This window comes from Anomaloglossus baeobatrachus, chromosome 5 (assembly GCF_048569485.1).
Source record: "Anomaloglossus baeobatrachus isolate aAnoBae1 chromosome 5, aAnoBae1.hap1, whole genome shotgun sequence".
Lineage (NCBI taxonomy): Eukaryota > Metazoa > Chordata > Amphibia > Anura > Aromobatidae > Anomaloglossus > Anomaloglossus baeobatrachus.
This window is the reverse complement of record NC_134357.1, coordinates 29,940,321-29,963,526: the sequence shown is the minus strand read 5'-3', so window position 1 is coordinate 29,963,526 and position 23,206 is coordinate 29,940,321. Positions and strand designations below refer to the sequence as shown.

The 23,206-nt window shown below is 46.8% G+C and overlaps 1 protein-coding gene across 6 annotated transcripts in view; it reads left to right on the top strand.

The window, feature by feature from the left end:
• Nucleotides 1-23,206, top strand: part of KCNIP2 (potassium voltage-gated channel interacting protein 2) — a 531,978-nt gene that overhangs the window by 487,715 nt on the left and 21,057 nt on the right. For 5 of the 6 annotated variants that reach the window (XM_075348367.1, XM_075348365.1, XM_075348362.1 and 2 more), the window contains exon 2: nt 19,105-19,229. In XM_075348367.1, coding sequence (XP_075204482.1) covers nt 19,105-19,229 — 125 coding nt within the window. Of the gene's footprint in view, nt 1-8,333; nt 8,430-19,104; nt 19,230-23,206 lie in introns of all 6 variants that reach the window. The other variant, XM_075348363.1, reaches the window with a different exon arrangement.

The following is a 23,206-nucleotide window of genomic DNA, read 5'->3' as shown; positions in this document are numbered from 1 at the left end:
TGCCAACATCACGGGGTGGCTAAAAGAATTGATCAATTATTTTCTAAAAATCTCTTTTTTTTTATTATAGTTCAGTGGGAATACATCTGTGAATTTGCACTATATGGTAAAATGAATGGTGCCATTCAAAAGTACAACTCGTCCCGTAAAAAATAAGGCCTCATATGGCAATATTAACAGAAAAATAAAAGAGTTATGGTTCTTGGAAGAAAAAGAACAAAAAGAGGAAAATGAAAAACGGAAAATCGCCCGGGCGTGAAGGGGATAAATAACTGATTTCTGCCGGATGCGGGGGTTTTTTTTAACACTGGAGCCTATGGAGAACGGATTTGTTAACAGATTGCTATTTATCTTCCATTTGAAATGGATCCTGTAAAAAAAAAATGGATCCGTTAAAAAACAAAGAATAACAGAGGCTGAGATAGCAATGAGATAATGGATCTGTTCTCCATAGACTCCAATGTTAAAAAAAAAACCCGGAACCTGCAGAAATGACTTATTAAACAATAGACAGAAAAGTTGTGTTTGCAGAACTTTTTTGGCAACGGATCTCTGCAGGATCCTTTCTGACGGATGATTAGTGGACATGTGGCCTCAGCCTTAAAGGGATTATCCTAGTTAGAGCATCTCTTTCCATACAAGCTATTAATTGTGGTTGGAGATTAGTACATTTACCAAAATTTGTATCAGACAGATTCGCTAAAATCATCTGTCAGATTCCATTCAGTAAAAATAGAAAGTATCTGAATTGCCAGAAAAAAAATATATTTCTCTCCAGCCCCCAATGTATAATAAACGGAGGGCATAGAATGGGTTATACTCAGTTTTCCAAACTCCTCACTTGCCTCCTTCTGCTGCTACGCCGGCACCTCAGCTCCCCAATCCTCCATGAGGGTCTTCGGTTCTTCTGGCAATGAAGCTCAAGGCAACAACATAGGTCTTTGATGTCGATGACTTGTGTTTCCCCCATTGTGACGTTGTTGGCCCCGGTGGGGGAAGACCCTCACTGAGGGCCAAGGAGGCCGTTGCAGGGGTGGAGGTGGTGTAAGGAGTGAAGGCCAAGTTACACCCTGTAAACAGGGTCACCAACTTGACTCTTTATTTTTTCAGAACAACTTATGAAAAAATCACCGAGAGAGAATATGTTGTACGATAAATAATTCTGATATGGAGACATCAGGTGCATTCACTGTGATGAGGATTACAGTCACAATAACCTGCATAAGTTTCTTCAACTTCAAAACAATCACAGACGCCTTAAAAAAAAAATTATGGATGGGGCAAAAAATGCCTTATTTTTCCGGATTTTCCGGGAATTTCTGGGCAGTTTGCAACCCAGACCCTAAGGGCGGCTTTGCACGTTGCGACATTGCACGTGCGATGTCGATGGGGTCAAATCGAAAGTGACGCACATCCGGCGTCGCAGTCGATATCGCAACGTGCAAATCCTTTTTGATACGATGAACGAGCGCAAAAGCGTCGTTATCGTATCATCGCTGCAGCCTCCGACATTTACATAATGCCGGTGCAGCGACAGGTGCGATGTTGTTCCTCGCTCCTGCGGCAGCACACATCGCTGTGTGTGAAGCCGCAGGAGCGAGGAACTTCACCTTACCTGCCGCCGGCTGCAATGAGAAGGACGTAGGTGGGCGGGATGTTTACATCCTGCTCATCTCCGCCCCTCCACTTCAATTGGACGCCTGCCGTGTGACGTCGCTGTGACGCCGCACGACCCGCCCCCTTAGGAAGGAGGCGGGTCGCCGGCCAGAGGGACGTCGCACGGCAGGTATGTGCGTGTGAAACTGCCGTAGCGATAATAATCGCTACGGCAGCTTTCACTAGATATTGCACGTGCGACGGGGGCGGGACTATCGCTGCAGCATCGGTAACACATTGTTACCGATGTCGCAGCGTGCAAAGCCCGCCTAAGTCTCAAGCTCCGATGGAAGCCTGAACCAATGTTGAAAAGAAACAAAAAAGAGAAGTACTGGTTCCGGTTGGGGCGACGCGGTGGCTTTGGGTGCGGCACGATCCGCGCGGTCAAAGCCCGTTGTGTGACGCATCATAGCACAAGTGATTGGGTTCACGTTGTTACCAGCATGTTGCCAAAAGTCCAAACAAGTTGGATATTTTGTAACTTGCTTGCTGCTTTCTTGTTTTTTTGCAGATGGTAATCCGACCCCATCCACCTGCATTTTGCAGCAAGGTACCGTAGAGTAATCTTTATCCTTGTGACTTGTGTTTATGCCAACATCATCATATAGCTTCGATATAAGGATAGCCGAAGGAGTCTTAAGCGGGCTTTACATGCTGTGATCTAGCTAGTGAGATCGCAAGCGATCGTACCCGCCCCTGTGTACCCGCCCCTGTCGGTTGTATGACATGGGCAAATCGCTGCCCGTGCCGCACAACCTCGCCCTGTCACACGCACTTACCTGCCCTGCAACGTCGCTCTGGCCGGTGATCCACCTCCTTTCTAAGGGGGCAATTCGTGCGGCGCCACAGCGACGTCACACAGCAGTCGGCCAATAGAAGCAGAGGGGAGGAGATGAGCGGCCAGAACATCCCGCCCACCTCCTTCCTTCCGCATTGCTGGTGGAGGCAGGTAAGGAGATGTTCGTCGCTCCTGCGGTGTCACACACAGCAATGTGTGGTGCCGCAGGAACGAGGAACAACATCGCTAAAAAGCAGAAAACGATTTTTTGTTTCAGGACGACCTCTCCGCGGCAAACGATTTTGACCGCTTTTGCGATCGTTTAAGGTCGCTCATAAGTGTCACACGCTGCGATATCGTTAATGACGCCGGATGTGCGTCACAAACACCGTGACCCCGACGATAATTCATTAACGATATCGCAGCGTGTAAAGCCCGCTTTAGGATTTCACAGCCGCCATTCCCCTGTACAGGACACCAAATAATGCAAAGTCAAGGCAAGGTGGAGCGGAGGGGACCCCACTGTCTGACATCCTGACGCCCCATTAAGGCCCTTTATTGTTCCCCCGCTATAAACTCTTACATCCAAAACCAAAACAGATGACGTCCTTCAGCCATGACAAGTTGTTTTGTGTTTATTTATGGTCCATGTTTCCTTTACATTTGTTTCTTGTGTTTCCGGCATGATTCGCAGAATGTCAATGTCAATCCTGCATGTGTAAAGCATGACAGATACTTGTAAATAAATCCACGCTGATTCCATGTAGAAGAAAATGAAGGTTTGGAAGATAAATTGAAGCAGAAGAAATATCGTGAATCTCCGTCTCTGCAATGCGGCAACTTTCTAATACATTCATCACTTCTATGGTTTTTTTGCATATGGTAAATTTTTTCTACCTATTTTGGGTCTGCGTGTTATCTTATCCGTCCTACTTTTTTTTTTTTAGTTTTTGCGTGCTTTCTTGTTTTGTTTTTTTTCTTTTTATACCAGGTCATTGACTTACACAAGTTCAACGCCTTTGTTTTTTTTTTTTCCTTTTGCGCATTTTTACATTCTGGAAACTAAAAAATGATATGAAAAGGCAAATTGGTTGTAGTGGGTATGAGATCTGTTTATTCCATGGATCTCCAATCAGGACGAGCTCACTGACAGATTCTTAGGGGTACTTTGCACGCTGTGATATCGCTAGCCGATGCTTGCGATGCCGAGCGCGATAGTCCCCGCCCCCATCGCACATGCGATATCTTGTGATAGCTGCCGTAGTGAATATTATCGCTACGGCAGCTTCACACACACTTACCTGCCCTGAGACGTCACTCTGGCCGGCGACCCGCCTCCTTCCTAAGGAGGGTGGGTCGTGCGGTGTCACAGCGACGTCACACGGCAGGCGGCCAATAGAAGCAGAGGGGCGGAGATGAGCGGGACGTAAACATCCCGCCCACCTCCTTCCTTCCGCATAGCCGGTGGAGGCAGGTGAGGAGATGTTCCTCGTTCCTGCGGCTTCACACACAGCGATGTGCGCTGCCGCAGGAACGAGGAACTACATCGTACTGTCGCTGCTGCAAAATTATGGAAATGTCGGACCCTACACCGATGATACGATAACGACGCTTTTGCGCTCGTTAATCGTATGTAAAAGGATTCACATACTGCGATGTCGACAGCGACGCCGGATGTGCGTCACTTTCGATTTGACCCCGACGATATCGCACCTGCGATGTCGTAGTGTGCAAAGTGCCCCTTAGGGGTACTTTGCACGTTGCGATATCGCACCTGCGATATCGTCGGGGTCAAATCGAAAGTGACGCACATCCGGCGCCGGTAACGACGTCACAACGTGTAAAGCCTAGATGCGCCGATAAACGATCGCAAAAGCGTCGTAAATCGGTGATCTGTGTAGCGTCGGTCATTTTCATAATATCGCACCAATAGGAGGTATGATGTTGTTCCTTGTTCCTGCGGCAGCGCACATCGCTGTGTATGAAGCCGCAGGAGCGAGGAACATCTCCTTACCTGCCTCCACCGGCTATGCGGAAGGAAGGAGGTGGGCGGGATGTTTACGTCCCACTCATCTCCGCCCCACCGCTTCTATTGGCCGGCTGCCATGTGATGTCATGTGATGCCGCACGGCCCGCCCCCTTAGGAAGGAGGCGGGTCGCCGGCCAGAGCGACGTCGCAGGGCAGGTAAGTGCGTGTGAAGCTGCCGTAGCGATAATGTTCGCTACGGCAGCTATCACAAGATATCGCATGTGCGACGGGGGCGGGGACTATCGCGCTCGGCATCGATAGCATCGGCTAGCGATGTCGGAACGTGCAAAGTACCCCTTAATTAACTAATTCTGCAGCCCGCAATGTGCAGGAAACATCTACTGTATTCTATTCATTGGAAAGATCTATAAAGAGATCCATCAACAGCAGCAAACGGAAGGAAACAAGTGTAATGAAGATAAATTACCAAGCTGCTGGATTGGAGAGACGCGGAGACACATATAGAAATACGTGGACACAGCTTTCACACGGAATTGTTCTTTAATGTTCTGGATTATCTAATAAAGAGTCTTTGAAAGAAAAAAAAAAACCCACTACATAAGAAATCATCAAATTATTTGGAAATATCAAAATTGTTCCTTTTTGAATTGTTATACAGGATGTGTACAGCGATTAATATTCTGAAAGACAGTCCAGTAAGCGTCCTTTAATCCGGCACAGATGTCATGTTTCCAGATATTCTGGATTATCGGACAGCTGAAGAAGAGAATGGTACAAAAAAGTCCTTGTAACTAACAATATCGGGTATTCCCAACACTGAGAGTTATCACCTTTTTCTGATCAGTGGGGTCCGATTGCTGGGGCCGGCTCCAGGTCTATATGGATCCTTGGGTGACACCGTCCCAACGGCTGACTCTTCGCTTTCGGTCTTTCCTCCTCTCTATCCAAGAGCCAGAACTTTTTTTCTTTTTTCTATCTGTACAGCTGTATCAGGGATTGTTGTTGGGTTTTTTGTGGTATGAGCTGTAGATTTTTCTTACCATTTTAGGGTCTTTCTGTTCAATTTGTATTCCATTTGTCTGGGAGGTGAAGTGAACAAAAAGTTGGAAGTTGGAGTGGTGTTTTTCTAGATTTGGCTATCTTAGGAGGATCTGTTTGTGCAGGTAACTATTACTGTGCAGAATTATTAGGCAACTTAATAAAAACCAAATATATTCCCATCTCACTTGTTTATTGTCACCAGGTAAACCAATATAACTGCACAAAATTTAGAAATAAACATTTCTGACATGCAAAAACAAAACCCAAAAAAATGAGTGACCAATATCGCCCCCTTTCTTTCTGATGACTCTCAGCAGCCGACCATCCATAGATCCTGTCATTGCTTGATCTGTTTACGATCAACATTGCATGCAGCAGCCACCACAGCCTCCAGACACTGTTCCCAGAGGTGGACTGTTTTCCCTCCCTGTAGATCTCCCATTTTATGAGGGACCACAGGTTCTCTATGGGGTTCAGATCAGGTGAACAAGGGGGCCATGTCATTATTTTTTCATCTTTTAGCCCTTTACTGGCCAGCCACGCTGTGGAGTAGATGGATGCATGTGATGGAGCATTGTCCTGCATGAAAATCATGTTTTTCTTGAACGATACCGACTTCTTCCTTTATCACTGCTTGAAGAAGTTGTCTTCCAGAACCTGGCAGTAGGTCTGGGAGTTGAGCTTCACTCCATCCTCAACCTGAAAAGGTCCCATAAGTTGATCTTTGATGATCCCAGCCCATACCAGTGCCCACCTCCACCTTGCTGGCGTCTGAGTCGGAGTGGAGCTCTCTGCCCTTTACTGATCCAGCCTCTGGCCCATCCATCTGCCCATCAAGAGTCACTCTCATTTCATCAGTCCATAAAACCTTTGATAAATCAGTCTTAAGATATTTCTTGGCCCAGTCTTGACATTTTATCTTATGTTTCTTGTTCAGAGGTGGTGGTTTTTCCGTCTTTCTTACCTTGGCCATGTCTCTGAGTATGGCACACCTTGTGCTTTTTGATACTCCAGTAATGTCGCAGCTCTGAAATATGGATAAACTGGTGGCAAATGGCATCTTGGCAGCTTCACGCTTGATTTTCCTAAATTCATGGGCAGTTATTTTGCGCCTTTTTTTGCCCAGCACGCTTCTTGCGACCCTGTTGGCTATTTGCCATGTAACGCTTGATTGTTCGGTGATCACGCTTCAAACGTTTGGCAATTTCACGACTGCTGCGTCCCTCTGCAAGACATCGCACAATTTTGGACTTTTCAGAGCCCGTCATATCTCTCTTCTGACCCATTTTGCCAAAGGAAAGGAAGTTGCCTAATAATTAAGCACCCCTTATATAGGGTGTTGATGTCATTACACCGCACCCCTCCTCATTACAGAGACGCACATCACCTGATTTACTTAATTGGTAGTTGGCTCTCAGCCTATACAGCCTGGAGTAGGACGACATGTATAAAAAGCATCATGTGAGCACAATACTCATTTGCCTAATAATTCTGCACACAGTGTGTGTGTGCGTATATATATATATCCAGAGAAAGATTTTTTTATTCCAGTGTTTTTTTATCCATGTTATATTAATAGGGAAAATTAATACAAGCATAATTCTAAATGGGAAAAAATGGAATAAGCCTCTCTGTGTGTATAGGTATATACAGTATATATCTCCTTTTTCTATCGCCCCACGAACAGTGAATGAAGGGGTCACATTCACAGCCGCCGCTTGTTTCCTATGAGGTTTTTTAGAGCCCCGTTCTTGGGATCATTCGGGGGTCTCAGTGGTTGGAACCCACCAATCAGAAAGGATCCTGTGGATCGGTGATAACTTTCCAGAGTGGGAATAACCCTTTACAATCCGCTGTTACACTGTGTGAATTTCAAGAGGTCAATCAGAAATCAGACTCTTTAGACCTTTCATTAGATAATCCTGCGCATGCCTTGTATCTGTTACCTCCTCTCCTTGTGTCTGCTCCCTGCGCCGTGTCTGCTCCCTGCGCTGTGTCTGCTCCCTGCGCTGTCTGCTCCCTGCGCTGTGTCTGCTCCCTGCGCCGTGTCTGCTCCCTGCTCTGTCTGCTCCCTGCGCCGTGTCTGCTCCCTGCGCCGTGTCTGCTCCCTGCTCTGTCTGCTCCCTGCGCTGTGTCTGCTCCCTGCTCTGTCTGCTCCCTGCGCCGTGTCTGCTCCCTGCTCTGTCTGCTCCCTGCGCTGTGTCTGCTCCCTGCTCTGTCTGCTCCCTGCGCCGTGTCTGCTCCCTGCTCTGTCTGCTCCCTGCGCCGTGTCTGCTCCCTGCTCTGTCTGCTCCCTGCGCCGTTTCTGCTCCCTGCGCCGTGTCTGCTCCCTGCGCCGTGTCTGCTCCCTGCGCCATTTCTGCTCCCTGCGCCGTTTCTGCTCCCTGCTCTGTCTGCTCCCTGCGCTGTGTCTGCTCCCTGTGCTGTGTCTGCTCCCTGCGCTGTGTCTGCTCCCTGCGCTGTGTCTGCTCCCTGCGCTGTGTCTGCTCCCTGCGCTGTGTCTGCTCCCTGCGCTCTTTGTCCGCTCTTTACATCCTGTGCTGTGTCTGCTCCCTGCGCTGTGTCTGCTCCCTGCGCTGTGTCTGCTCCCTGCGTTCTTTGTACGCTCTTTACATCCTGTGCTGTGTCTGCTCCCTGCGCTGTGTCTGCTCCCTGCGCTGTGTCTGCTCCCTGCGTTCTTTGTCCGCTCTTTACATCCTGTGCTGTGTCTGCTCCCTGCGCTGTGTCTGCTCCCTGCGCTGTGTCTGCTCCCTGCGCTGTGTCTGCTCCCTGCGCTGTGTCTGCCCCCTGCGCTCTTTGTCCGCTCTTTACATCCTGCGCTGAGTGATTTCCTCATTTAACAATTTGCTTTGTTCTGGTGAATTTCAGGGAATGTTCCCAACCAAAATAAAAAAGCTTTTAAGCAACGAATCCTCAAATTGTTACCCTGCTGCGGTCCTACGGACACCCCCTCAGTCAGTGAAAGCAAGTGACAACTTTCTCATTTATTTTGTGTGTTTGTGACTTGTGTTACATGATGCAGGAGACGTGCGAGAAATTTACCAAACTGTGTCCTAAAGGGAAATATCTATGATATTCATTTCTGTGAATCTTCCTACAGTGCTCACTGCTGCCCCCTACTGAGGACAAAGAGGGGAAGGGAAAGTCACATTGTTCTCACCACGTCTGGTGATACATAAAAGGGTCTTATGTAGAGAAAGATAAATGGATAAATAGAGGGATAGATAGATAGAGGGATAGATAGATAGATAGAGGGATAGATAGATAGAGGGATAGATAGATAGATAGATAGATAGAGGGATAGATAGATAGAGGGATAGATAGATAGAGGGATAGATAGATAGATAGAGGGATAGAGAGATAGATAGATAGATAGAGGGATAGATAGATAGAGGTATAGATAGATAGAGGGATAGATAGATAGATAGATAGATAGATAGATAGATAGAGGGATAGATAGATAGATAGATAGATAGATAGATAGATAGATAGATAGATAGAGGGATAGATAGATAGATAGATAGAGAGATAGATAGAGGGATAGATAGATAGATAGAGGGATAGATAGATAGATAGATAGATAGATAGAGGGATAGATAGATGGATAGATAGAGGGATAGATAGATAGAGGGATAGATAGATAGATAGATAGAGGGATAGATAGATAGATAGATAGAGGGATAGATAGATAGAGGGATAGATAGATAGATAGATAGATAGAGGGATAGATAGATAGATAGAGGGATAGATAGATAGATAGATAGATAGAGGGATAGATAGAGGGATAGATAGATAGAGGGATAGATAGAGGGATAGATAGATAGATAGATAGATAGAGGGATAGATAGAGGGATAGATAGATAGATAGATAGATAGATAGATAGATAGAGGGATAGATAGATAGATAGAGGGATAGATAGATAGATAGATAGATAGATAGAGGGATAGATAGATAGATAGATAGATAGAGGGATAGATAGAGGGATAGATAGATATAGATGGATAGATAATAGATAGAGGGATAGATAGATAGATAGATAGATAGGGGGATAGATAGATAGAGGGATAGATAGATAGAGGGATAGATAGATAGATAGATAGAGGGATAGATAGATAGATAAATAGATAGATATAGATGGATAGATAGATAGATAAATAGATAGATAGAGGGATAGATAGATAGATAAATAGATAGATAGATAGAAAGAGGGATAGATAGATAGATAGAGGGATAGATAGAGGGATAGATAGATAGATAGAGGGATAGATAGATAGATAGATAGATAGATAATAGATAGAGTTCTGACGTTTTTACATTTTTTGGATGTACAGTGTTGCTTTCTTTTCTTCATAGATATATAGACTCATTGATTTTAGGTTTCTCCTCCATCCCCTTGCTCCCAGTGTATAACTATCATGATGTGACTGCAGGATATTGAGGGACAGGGGGCTCCTAGGAGATAATAGGCTATCCCTAACCTGAGGGTTACTCCTAGGGGTGGAGATGCTAGAGTTCTATGCCTTACTATACTCTTGACCAGATCTAATCTGTACCCCTACCACCACCTTGCCCCAGGGAAAGAAAGGGCAGGAGTGTGATGGTAACACAGATTAAGATAGACAAGGGAAAAACAAAACTCAGACACACTGGAAACTCACAGTAATAGACTAAGGAGAAAAGCAAGAGCAGGAAGGCAGCAACAAAAAGACAACTAATGTTATCACCACCTAACCAGACCAGTATAGTTAAGCTATAGCTGGAATTAATGGAATAGTTAAGCCAGCAAATATAGGAGGGGTGTGAATGTGACTGGCTCCCCACAGCATGTAATCAAAGAGACTAACAAGAAGCCCAGCAGAGATTAAGTATTGCTAGCCTGCCTAAGCTTATGGGTCAACGCCTGTGTATCCCTGTGCTGGTCACAGAATTCAAAGAAGTTAGCAGGCAGAGGCCCAGAATCTGTAGTTTCCACAAATCTTGATGCTGCCATGACAGTTAGCGATGCCTGTAAAAATCTCCTTGAGAGAACGTCCGGCCTCTCACCCACGTGTATAACCTCCGGCCGATATGAATATTATTATTGAGAAGTGGAAGGAACCGCAGCAACTCAGCCACGAAATAAAGACCCCGTAACATTACAGAGCAGGGGCCGAATGCTGAGGAGGAGAGGGCAGAACAGTCCCCACCGCTCTGCTGACCCCAAAACTGCAGAGTGCAGACCTCCTCTGGTAACATCAGTACAAACACTGCGCTCTCCGGGAGCTTCATGGCCGAGCAGCTGCAGCTGTACATCACCAAGCACAATGCTGAGCCGTACATCACCAAGTACAATGCTGAGCCATACATTACCAAGCACAATGCCGAGCCGTACATCACCAAGCACAATGCTGAGCCGTACATCACCAAGCACAATGCCGAGCCGTACATCACCAAGCACAATGCCGAGCCGTACATCACCAAGCACAATGCTGAGCCATACATCACCAAACACAATGCCGAGCCATACATCACCAAGCACAATGCCGAGCCGTACATCACCAAGCACAATGCTGAGCCATACATCACCAAACACAATGCCGAGCCATACATCACCAAGCACAATGCCGAGCCGTACATCACCAAGCACAATGCCGAGCCATACATCACCAAGCACAATGCCGAGCCGTACATCACCAAGCACAATGCCGAGCCGTACATCACCAAGCACAATGCTGAGCCATACATCACCAAACACAATGCCGAGCCATACATCACCAAGCACAATGCCGAGCCGTACATCACCAAGCACAATGCTGAGCCATACATCACCAAACACAATGCCGAGCCATACATCACCAAGCACAATGCCGAGCCGTACATCACCAAGCACAATGCTGAGCCATACATCACCAAACACAATGCCGAGCCGTACATCACCAAGCACAATGCCGAGCCATACATCACCAAACACAATGCCGAGCCGTACATCACCAAGCACAATGCCGAGCCATAAACCACCAAGCTCAATGCCGAGCCATACATCACCAAGCACAATGCCGAGCCATAAATCACCAAACACAATGCCGAGCCGTACATCACCAAGCACAATGCTGAGCCACACATCACCAAGCAAGCACAATGCTGAGCTGTACATCACCAAACACAATGCCGAGCTGTACATCACCAAGCACAATGCCGAGCCGTACATCACCAAGCACAATGCTGAGCCATACATCACCAAGCACAATGCTGAGCCACACATCACCAAGCACAATGATGAGCCGTACATCACCAAGCACAATGCTGAGCCATACATCACCAAGCACAATGCTGAGCCGTACATCACCAAGCACAATGCCGAGCCGTACATCACCAAGCACAATGCTGAGCCGTACATCACCAAGCACAATGCTGAGCCATACATCACCAAGCACAATGCCGAGCTGTACATCACCAAGCACAATGCCGAGCCGTACATCACCAAGCACAATGCTGAGCTGTACATCACCAAACACAATGCTGAGCCATACATCACCAAGCACAATGCCGAGCTGTACATCACCAAGCACAATGCCGAGCCGTACATCACCAAGCACAATGCTGAGCCATACATCACCAAGCACAATGCAGAGCCATACATCACCAAGCACAATGCCGAGCCGTACACCACCAAGCACAATGCCGAGCCATAAATCACCAAGCACAATGCTGAGCCGTACATCACCAAGCACAATGCCGAGCCATACATCACCAAGCACAATGCTGAACTGTACATCACCAAGCACAATGCCGAGCCATCCATCACCAAGTACAATGCTGAGCCATACATCACCAAGCACAATGCCGAGCCGTACATCACCAAGCACAATGCCGAGCCGTACATCACCAAGAACAATGCCGAGCCGTACATCACCAAGCACAATGCCGAGCCATACATCACCAAGCACAATGCTGAGCCACACATCACCAAGCACAATGCTGAGCTGTACATCACCAAACACAATGCTGAGCCATACATCACCAAGCACAATGCCGAGCTGTACATCACCAAGCACAATGCCGAGCCGTACATCACCAAGCACAATGCTGAGCCATACATCACCAAGCACAATGCAGAGCCGTACATCACCAAGCACAATGCCGAGCCATACATCACCAAGCACAATGCAGAGCCGTACATCACCAAGCACAATGCCGAGCCGTACATCACCAAGCACAATGCTGAGCCATACATCACCAAGCACAATGCCGAGCCGTACATCACCAAGCACAATGCAGAGCCGTACATCACCAAGCACAATGCCGAGCCATACATCACCAAGCACAATGCAGAGCCATACATCACCAAGCACAATGCCGAGCCGTACATCACCAAGCACAATGCTGAGCCATACATCACCAAGCACAATGCAGAGCCGTACATCACCAAGCACAATGCCGAGCCGTACACCACCAAGCACAATGCCGAGCCATAAATCACTAAGCACAATGCTGAGCCGTACATCACCAAGCACAATGCCGAGCCATACATCACCAAGCACAATGCTGAACCGTACATCACCAAGCACAATGCCAAGCCGTACATCACCAAGAACAATGCCGAGCCATCCATCACCAAGTACAATGCTGAGCCATACATCACCAAGAACAATGCCGAGCCGTACATCACCAAGCACAATGCCGAGCCATAACTCACCAAACACAATGCCGAGCCGTACATCACCAAGCACAATGCTGAGCCACACATCACCAAGCAAGCACAATGCTGAGCTGTACATCACCAAACACAATGCCGAGCTGTACATCACCAAGCACAATGCCGAGCCGTACATCACCAAGCCCAATGCTGAGCCATACATCACCAAGCACAATGCTGAGCCACACATCACCAGGCACAATGATGAGCCGTACATCACCAAGCACAATGCTGAGCCATACATCACCAAGCACAATGCTGAGCCGTACATCACCAAGCACAATGCCGAGCCGTACATCACCAAGCACAATGCTGAGCCGTACATCACCAAGCACAATGCTGAGCCATACATCACCAAGCACAATGCCGAGCTGTACATCACCAAGCACAATGCCGAGCCGTACATCACCAAGCACAATGCTGAGCTGTACATCACCAAACACAATGCTGAGCCATACATCACCAAGCACAATGCCGAGCTGTACATCACCAAGCACAATGCCGAGCCGTACATCACCAAGCACAATGCTGAGCCATACATCACCAAGCACAATGCAGAGCCATACATCACCAAGCACAATGCCGAGCCGTACACCACCAAGCACAATGCCGAGCCATAAATCACCAAGCACAATGCTGAGCCGTACATCACCAAGCACAATGCCGAGCCATACATCACCAAGCACAATGCTGAACTGTACATCACCAAGCACAATGCCGAGCCATCCATCACCAAGTACAATGCTGAGCCATACATCACCAAGCACAATGCCGAGCCGTACATCACCAAGCACAATGCCGAGCCGTACATCACCAAGAACAATGCCGAGCCGTACATCACCAAGCACAATGCCGAGCCATACATCACCAAGCACAATGCTGAGCCACACATCACCAAGCACAATGCTGAGCTGTACATCACCAAACACAATGCTGAGCCATACATCACCAAGCACAATGCCGAGCTGTACATCACCAAGCACAATGCCGAGCCGTACATCACCAAGCACAATGCTGAGCCATACATCACCAAGCACAATGCAGAGCCATACATCACCAAGCACAATGCCGAGCCGTACACCACCAAGCACAATGCCGAGCCATAAATCACCAAGCACAATGCTGAGCCGTACATCACCAAGCACAATGCCGAGCCATACATCACCAAGCACAATGCTGAACCGTACATCACCAAGCACAATGCCAAGCCGTACATCACCAAGAACAATGCCGAGCCATCCATCACCAAGTACAATGCTGAGCCATACATCACCAAGCACAATGCCGAGCCGTACATCACCAAGCACAATGCCGAGCCGTACATCACCAAGAACAATGCCGAGCCGTACATCACCAAGCACAATGCCGAGCCATACATCACCAAGCACAATGCTGAGCCACACATCACCAAGCACAATGCAGAGCCATACATCACCAAGCACAATGCCGAGCCGTACATCACCAAGCACAATGCCGAGCCATAAATCACCAAGCACAATGCCGAGCCATAAACCACCAAGCTCAATGCCGAGCCATACATCACCAAGCACAATGCTGAGCCACACATCACCAAGCAAGCACAATGCTGAGCTGTACATCACCAAACACAATGCCGAGCTGTACATCACCAAGCACAATGCCGAGCCGTACATCACCAAGCACAATGCTGAGCCATACATCACCAAGCACAATGCAGAGCCATACATCACCAAGCACAATGCCGAGCCGTACACCACCAAGCACAATGCCGAGCCATAAATCACCAAGCACAATGCTGAGCCGTACATCACCAAGCACAATGCCGAGCCATACATCACCAAGCACAATGCTGAGCCGTACATTACCAAACACAATGCTGAGCCGTACACCACCAACCACAATGCCGAGCCGTACACCACCAAGCACAATGCCGAGCCGTACATCACCAAGCACAATGCCAAGCCGTACATCACCAAGCACAATGCCGAGCCGTACATCACCAAGCACAATGCTGAGCTGTACATCACCAAGCACAATGCCGAGCCATACATCACCAAGCACAATGCTGAGCTGTACATCACCAAGCACAATGCCGAGCCGTACATCACCAAGCACAATGCTGAACCGTACATCACCAAGCACAATGCCAAGCCGTACATCACCAAGAACAATGCCGAGCCATCCATCACCAAGTACAATGCTGAGCCATACATCACCAAGCACAATGCCGAGCCGTACATCACCAAGCACAATGCCGAGCCATACATCACCAAGCACAATGCTGAACCGTACATCACCAAGCACAATGCCAAGCCATACATCACCAAGAACAATGCCGAGCCATCCATCACCAAGTACAATGCTGAGCCATACATCACCAAGCACAATGCCGAGCCGTACATCACCAAGCACAATGCCGAGCCGTACATCACCAAGAACAATGCCGAGCCGTACATCACCAAGCACAATGCCGAGCCATACATCACCAAGCACAATGCTGAGCCACACATCACCAAGCACAATGCAGAGCCATACATCACCAAGCACAATGCCGAGCCGTACATCACCAAGCACAATGCCGAGCCATAAATCACCAAGCACAATGCCGAGCCATAAACCACCAAGCTCAATGCCGAGCCATACATCACCAAGCACAATGCTGAGCCACACATCACCAAGCAAGCACAATGCTGAGCTGTACATCACCAAACACAATGCCGAGCTGTACATCACCAAGCACAATGCCGAGCCGTACATCACCAAGCACAATGCTGAGCCATACATCACCAAGCACAATGCAGAGCCATACATCACCAAGCACAATGCCGAGCCGTACACCACCAAGCACAATGCCGAGCCATAAATCACCAAGCACAATGCTGAGCCGTACATCACCAAGCACAATGCCGAGCCATACATCACCAAGCACAATGCTGAGCCGTACATTACCAAACACAATGCTGAGCCGTACACCACCAACCACAATGCCGAGCCGTACACCACCAAGCACAATGCCGAGCCGTACATCACCAAGCACAATGCCAAGCCGTACATCACCAAGCACAATGCCGAGCCGTACATCACCAAGCACAATGCTGAGCTGTACATCACCAAGCACAATGCCGAGCCATACATCACCAAGCACAATGCTGAGCTGTACATCACCAAGCACAATGCCGAGCCGTACATCACCAAGCACAATGCTGAGCTGTACATCACCAAGCACAATGCTGATCCATACATCACTAAGCACAATGCTGAGCCGTACATCACCAAGCACAATGCTGAGCCGTACATCACCAAGCACAATGCCGAGCTGTACATCACCAAACACAATGCCGAGCCGTACATCACCAAGCACAATGCCGAGCCGTACATCACCAAGAACAATGCCGAGCCGTACATGACCAAGCACAATGCCGAGCCATACATCACCAAGCACAATGCTGAGCCACACATCACCAAGCACAATGCAGAGCCATACATCACCAAGCACAATGCCGAGCCGTACATCACCAAGCACAATGCCGAGCCATAAATCACCAAGCACAATGCCGAGCCATAAACCACCAAGCTCAATGCCGAGCCATACATCACCAAGCACAATGCCGAGCCATAAATCACCAAACACAATGCCGAGCCGTACATCACCAAGCACAATGCTGAGCCACACATCACCAAGCAAGCACAATGCTGAGCTGTACATCACCAAACACAATGCCGAGCTGTACATCACCAAGCACAATGCCGAGCCGTACATCACCAAGCACAATGCTGAGCCATACATCACCAAGCACAATGCAGAGCCATACATCACCAAGCACAATGCCGAGCCGTACACCACCAAGCACAATGCCGAGCCATAAATCACCAAGCACAATGCTGAGCCGTACATCACCAAGCACAATGCCGAGCCATACATCACCAAGCACAATGCTGAGCCGTACATCACCAAACACAATGCTGAGCCGTACACCACCAACCACAATGCCGAGCCGTACACCACCAAGCACAATGCCGAGCCGTACATCACCAAGCACAATGCCAAGCCGTACATCACCAAGCACAATGCCGAGCCGTACATCACCAAGCACAATGCTGAGCTGTACATCACCAAGCACAATGCCGAGCCATACATCACCAAGCACAATGCTGAGCTGTACATCACCAAGCACAATGCCGAGCCGTACATCACCAAGCATAATGCTGAGCTGTACATCACCAAGCACAATGCTGATCCATACATCACCAAGCACAATGCTGAGCCGTACATCACCAAGCACAATGCTGAGCCGTACATCACCAAGCACAATGCTGAGCTGTACATCACCAAGCACAATGCCGAGCTGTACATCACCAAACACAATGCCGAGCCGTACATCACCAAGCACAATGCCGGATGGAGCAATGTAAAGATGGCACAACTGGATTATGGTGGAGACGTGTTCTGTGCAGTGAAGGATCACACTGCTCTATCTGCATCTGATGCAGGAGTCTGGGTTTGGTAAAAGACATTGGGCCCAGTGCGCAAGGTCCATACAGACAAGGGATGATATAAAGCTCCTGGCAGTGGAGTGTGGGGGTCTCTCAGCCCTTCTCTCCATGTAGTGTAAATACAGGGTAGGTTATAGGTGGATATTAGATATGTTACCTCCTGAACAGTTGATATAACATATTACACGTTCCCAGTCGGGTCTTTCTCTGCGCTCGTTCATTCCTGTAATCTTCAGTCTTTTTCTCGATTGCTCTGGAGTTCGCTATGAGCCGGTTACACTACAAATTAGCCGACATGGATTAGATCGGCTCCATGCCATTTAATGAGAGATTACTCCTCTGGCAGCGGCGGCGGCGGTGTAGTGTTCTGGGTCAGACCGCTCGTGTTACCGTGTACCTTGTTCATATCACACTCGCTGGCACAGACTTCGGGAGGTTCAGGCTGGTGTTAGGTTCTCCTTGCGCAGAAATGGTCCTTGCAACAGGACGATCATTATATATCCAAAAGTAATTGAATAAATATAATTGCTCATGCTTTTTTATATATTATATATTATTTCCTATAATATATATATGTATTTTTATATATATATATATATTATTTATTATTTTATATTTTTATTATTGGTGGGTGTTTAAATTTTTTATTTACATTTTAATGTATCTATTATGACATTTTTTTTCTCTTATTTTCTCCTTTTTTGGGAAAAAATATTCACTCCTTTATACCTATACAAGGTCATACATCTCTATATGGCACAAATAACAGCCAATACAGCCATATTAGAGCAATATGTTTCTAGTGGAGAATATTTCTAACATACAGGACCGAATGGAGACATTACGGGACCATGTTTCCCACTGGCACTTATAGGCCAGCGCCTAGGGAGGCAGAAATTAAAGGGCGGCAATTTATTTGTTTTATTAACTGAAATTTATGTCAAATTTTCCGATATTTGGAGTGAGGGCTCCTAGGCAGAAGAGGCTGGCACCAAGTTCTGGATGGAGAATTTATACCTTGAGTCTGAGTTAGGGCTCGTGGGCGATATAATGTGTCATGCCACCATGATAGTGTAATATGTTCTGCTGCCATTTAATGACCAGCGTTCACATTTATAACCTGTTTCCTATAATGAATGCCAGTATGGGGGCACACAAGTCCCGAGTGTAAGATAGCGCCCAGGAGATACACGTGTGACTGTGTGCATGATATCTAAAGACTAATCCTGGAGAGAAGGAATTTATTGCAATGTGTCTCTGAGGGGCTTTTTGTGAGGTCTTCTTGCCATTCCTGGGTGGTCACTAATTTAAATTTCATGGGATTTGACATGTCGTGCAGCTGCAGGGAGCTCATACTGGATCTACTTCTGTTTGTGGCTCAGGACTGGGCAAGCGAGATTCTGTGCAAGCGGGTCCTGTACATGATGTCGATGTAAGTCCGGCCTCGTCCACCTCTTCTAACCTCTCGTCTCTTCTCTGTGCCCTTGCAGACAGTGTAGAGGATGAGTTTGAGCTGTCAACCGTGTGTCATCGCCCGGAGGGACTGGAGCAGCTGCAAGAACAAACTAAATTTACCAAAAAAGAACTTCAGGTTCTGTACAGAGGCTTTAAAAATGTAAGTATATGACAGCGCGAATGACAGGGGGGTCCGCAGTGCCACCAATCATGTCATGCCCAGACACAGACTATGCGGTGTGATACTGACTGCTGAGCCATTGTACTGTATCTAAGCCCATTATGTATGATACTGACTTCTCAGCCATTGTACTGTATGTAAGCCTATTATGTGTAACACTCTCTGCTGAGTAATGTATCTAAATGTGTCATGTGTGATACTCTCTGCTGAGACATGTATCTAAATGTGTCATATGTGATTGTGATACTCTCTGGAGTCATGTATCTAAGCATGTCATGTGATACTCTACTGAGTCAGGAATCTAAGCGTGCCATTTATGATATACTCTGCTGAGTCATGTATCTAAGCCTGTCATATGTGATACTCTCTGCTGAATTGTGCATCTAAGTCTATCATGTCTAATACTCTGCTGAATTGTGCATCTAAGTCTATCATGTGTGATACTCTGCTGAGTCGTGTATCTAAGCCTGTAATGTGTGATTCTCTCTGCTGTGAGTCATGTATCTAAGCCTGTTATGTGTAATACTCTGCTGAGTTGTGGATCTAAGCCTGTTATGTGTGATTCTCTCTGCTGTGAGTTCTGTATCTAAGGCTGTTATGTGTGATACTCTGCTGAGCCATGTATCTAAGGCTGTTATGTGTGATACTCTCTGCTGAGTCATGTATCTAAGCCTGTAATGTGTGATTCTCTCTGCTGTGAGTCATGTATCTAAGCCTGTCATGTGTAATACTCTGCTGAGTTCTGTATCTAAGCCTGTTATGTGTGATACTCTGCTGAGTCATGTATCTAAGCGTGTCATATGTGATATTCTGCTGATTCGTGTATCTAAGCCTGTTATGTGTGATACTCTGCTGAGTTATGTATCTAAGCCTGTTCTGTGTGATACTCTGCTGATTCGTGTATCTAAGCCTGTCCTATGATGCTGTGCTGCATTGGTGTATTGATCCCTATTATGTGTTATCCTGAGCTAGTGTATCTAAGCCTGTGATGTATCCTGCCTTGCTGGGACCTGTATAGAAACCTCTCAGTTTGGATTATCCTTCATATTGTCCATGTATCTAACAAGCAGTAAGGCAGCTTAGATACACGGATGGGGTGCGGAGCCGGAGCAATGCTGTAAGCGTCCATTATAGATGGTGGCGGGATCGCGCTCATTATGTAGATGTGTCAGCGCCGGGTCTGGATCTGATTTTTTCCTTAGAAAGCTGCAGGCTCCGTGTCCAGAGCGAAACCGAGCGGACGCCATTAATATTAATCACCTAATCTACTAATGAGCAGGATAAGCCGCAGCGCAGCGCCCTCTGGCGGCCAATACAGGACTTGCAGAGGGACAGTACGGCTGAAAAAAGATCCATTTTATGGACGGGTCATGTATGGACTCGCACAAGTCAATGATGTCCCCCCCTGGACGTCTCTTCTCAGGGCTACACAGATGTAATTCTTATAGTCTTTCCTCATTACTATGATCCTCCATGACCCGTATCAGTTGTGACTGTTTTCTAACTCCAGAGCCTCCTGTCTATGATCCTTCATGACCCGTATCAGTTGTGACTGTTTTCTAACTCCAGAGCCTCCTGTCTATGATCCTCCATGACCCGTATCAGTTGTGACTGTTTTCTAACTCCGGGGCCTCCTGTCTATGATCCTCCATGACCCGTATCAGTTATGACTGTTTTCTAACTCCAGAGCCTCCTGTCTATGATCCTCCATGACCCGTATCAGTTGTGACTGTTTTCTAACTCCAGAGCCTCCTGTCTATGATCCTCCATGACCCGTATCAGTTGTGACTGTTTTCTAACTCCGGGGCCTCCTGTCTATGATCCTCCATGACCCGTATCAGTTGTGACTGTTTTCTAACTCCAGAGCCTCCTGTCTATGATCCTCCATGACCCGTATCAGTTGTGACTGTTTTCTAACTCCGGGGCCTCCTGTCTATGATCCTGTGCTCAGAACTGAGCTGCATATTACACATGAAGTAACGCTTTGTAATATAGTTGTATTAGCTCCATGTACCTCGAGTCCAGACCTCATATAATACACGACAATTTCCTGCTGGCTCTAGAAGCTACTGATTGACATTGTGCTGTGATTTAGTATGTGATTTACAAACACATCTAAATCCTTCTATACAAGTGACTCTCCTAGTTTTACTTCCCATAAAATATATATTGCCAGCGGATTATTACACCCAGATCCTTCTTTACAAGTGACTCTTCTAGTTTTACTCTCCCTATAACAAATGATACCAGCAGATTATTACACCCAGATCCTTCTTTACGAGAAGATCTCCTAGTTTTATTCTCCCTAGAATATATGGTGGCAGCAGACTATTACACTCAGATCCTTCTTTTCAAGTGACTCTTCTAGTTTTACTCCCTGTAGAACACATGATGCCAGCAGATTATTACACCCAGATCCTTCTCTATAAGTGACTCTTCTAGTTTTACTCCCCCTAGAACGTACAGTTAGGTCCAGAAATCTTTGGACAGTGACACAATTTTCGCGAGTTGGGCTCTGCATGCCACCACATTGGATTTGAAATGAAACCTCTACAACAGAATTCAAGTGCAGATTGTAACGTTTGATTTGAAGGTTTGAACAAAAATATCTGATAGAAATTGTAGGAATTGTCACATTTCTTTACAAACACTCCACATTTTAGGAGGTCAAAAGTAATTGGACAAATAAACCAAACCCAAACAAAATATTTTTATTTTCAATATTTTGTTGCGAATCCTTTGGAGGCAATCACTGCCTTAAGTCTGGAACCCATGGACATCACCAAACGCTGGTTTTCCTCCTTCTTAATGCTTTGCCAGGCCTTTACAGCCGCAGCCTTCAGGTCTTGCTTGTTTGTGGGTCTTTCCGTCTTAAGTCTGGATTTGAGCAAGTGAAATGCATGCTCAATTGGGTTAAGATCTGGTGATTGACTTGGCCATTGCAGAATGTTCCACTTTTTTGCACTCATGAACTCCTGGGTAGCTTTAGCTGTATGCTTGGGGTCATTGTCCATCTGTACTATGAAGCGCCGTCCGATCAACTTTGCGGCATTTGGCTGAATCTGGGCTGAAAGTATATCCCGGAACACTTCAGAATTCATCCGGCTACTCTTGTCTGCTGTTATGTCATCAATAAACACAAGTGACCCAGTGCCATTGAAAGCCATGCATGCCCATGCCATCACGTTGCCTCCACCATGTTTTACAGAGGATGTGGTGTGCCTTGGATCATGTGCCGTTCCCTTTCTTCTCCAAACTTTTTTCTTCCCATCATTCTGGTACAGGTTGATCTTGGTCTCATCTGTCCATAGAATACTTTTCCAGAACTGAGCTGGCTTCATGAGGTGTTTTTCAGCAAATTTAACTCTGGCCTGTCTATTTTGGAATTGATGAATGGTTTGCATCTAGATGTGAACCCTTTGTATTTACTTTCATGGAGTCTTCTCTTTACTGTTGACTTAGAGACAGATACACCTACTTCACTGAGAGTGTTCTGGACTTCAGTTGATGTTGTGAACGGGTTCTTCTTCACCAAAGAAAGTATGCGGCGATCATCCACCACTGTTGTCATCCGTGGACGCCCAGGCCTTTTTGAGTTCCCAAGCTCAGCAGTCAATTCCTTTTTTCTCAGAATGTACCCGACTGTTGATTTTGCTACTCCAAGCATGTCTGCTATCTCTCTGATGGATTTTTTCTTTTTTTTCAGCCTCAGGATGTTCTGCTTCACCTCAATTGAGAGTTCCTTAGACCGCATGTTGTCTGGTCACAGCAACAGCTTCCAAATGCAAAACCACACACCTGTAATCAACCCCAGACCTTTTAACTACTTCATTGATTACAGGTTAACGAGGGAGACGCCTTCAGAGTTAATTGCAGCCCTTAAAGTCCCTTGTCCAATTACTTTTGGTCCCTTGAAAAAGAGGAGGCTATGCATTACAGAGCTATGATTCCTAAAC